At 54.6% G+C, this 994-nt stretch overlaps 1 protein-coding gene across 1 annotated transcript in view; it reads right to left on the bottom strand.

Moving 5' to 3' along the window:
- The window catches only part of Ankrd44 (ankyrin repeat domain 44), a 269,913-nt gene that overhangs the window by 23,992 nt on the left and 244,927 nt on the right, over positions 1-994 (bottom strand). The window contains exon 20 of the mRNA XM_023712328.1: positions 738-954. Coding sequence (XP_023568096.1) covers positions 738-954 — 217 coding nt within the window. The remainder of the gene's footprint in view (positions 1-737; positions 955-994) is intronic.

Raw genomic sequence — 994 nt, 5'->3', positions numbered from 1 at the left:
ACGAATAATAAAATCAGAGAAGCAGAGTAAGATGCTTACTCTGTGGAGAAATGCATATGTAATCTGAGGAGAGGAGAGTTTAAGAAGACTGTGAGCTGGGGACGTGCAAGACAGATCTGACTGACTCCACTACATGGAAGCTCCAAATGCCTGCGTGGACAAGACATGGGGGCGGGCAGCCTCGCGGGGCTAAGACCTGGTCATCCTCTCTATGCATGAGAAAAGAGAGCATGGAAGGAGAGCGGGCGAGCGATGAAGAAGAGAGGTCATTTCCAGAGGAAACACAAATAGCCAGAAACTATGCCACCCAAAAGGAAAGTCCAAGTTAAAACTATGAGATGCCTTTTTAGTCTTTAGAACTGATAAAAATAAAAAAGGTGATACCATTTTGCGCTGGCAAAACTGTGGGAAAGAATTCTCATCTCTGCATATTTGGTCAAGGAATTATAATATCCATTTTGCAAGGTAATGCCGCATAACTTATTACAGTTAAAAATTTACGTTCGGGACTCTGGCTGGAGAAAACATCCGGCTGGATCACAGCCTGCACCCCGCACAGGGCTATACGTTCTGACAAGAGTCAGGCATCGCTGATCAACCGGACTGAGGCCTGGGTGAGGGGGAGGCAGGAAGCCTAGCAGCAACCAGCCAAGCCGACACCCCCTGGGCCCTGCCCTGGGCAGCGTGGAAACCGTGGAAGGCCTGTCGCCAGGCCCGCGTGTCCAGGCAGGACTCACCGTTGTAGCAGGCCCAGTGCAGGGGTGTGTAGCCCTGGCTGTCCCGCAGGCAGCAGTCCTCCTCGGCCAGGGCCAGCTGCAGCAGCTCGCTCAGCCACGTGGCGTGGCCCCGGGCGGCGGCGTAGTGCAGCGGCGTCCTCCCCCGGAAGTCCCTGCAGAGCACCGACACCTCCTGCTCCAGCAGCATCTGCACGCACTCCTCGTGTCCTGTCATGATCTGGGCGTGAAGAGAAGCACGGGGAGACCTCAGAGGAGCC

This window comes from Octodon degus, unplaced genomic scaffold (assembly GCF_000260255.1).
Source record: "Octodon degus isolate 3935 unplaced genomic scaffold, OctDeg1.0 scaffold00025, whole genome shotgun sequence".
Taxonomy (NCBI): Eukaryota; Metazoa; Chordata; class Mammalia; order Rodentia; family Octodontidae; genus Octodon; species Octodon degus.
The sequence above is the reverse complement of the archived record's forward strand: the minus strand, read 5'-3'. Positions and strand labels throughout refer to the sequence as shown.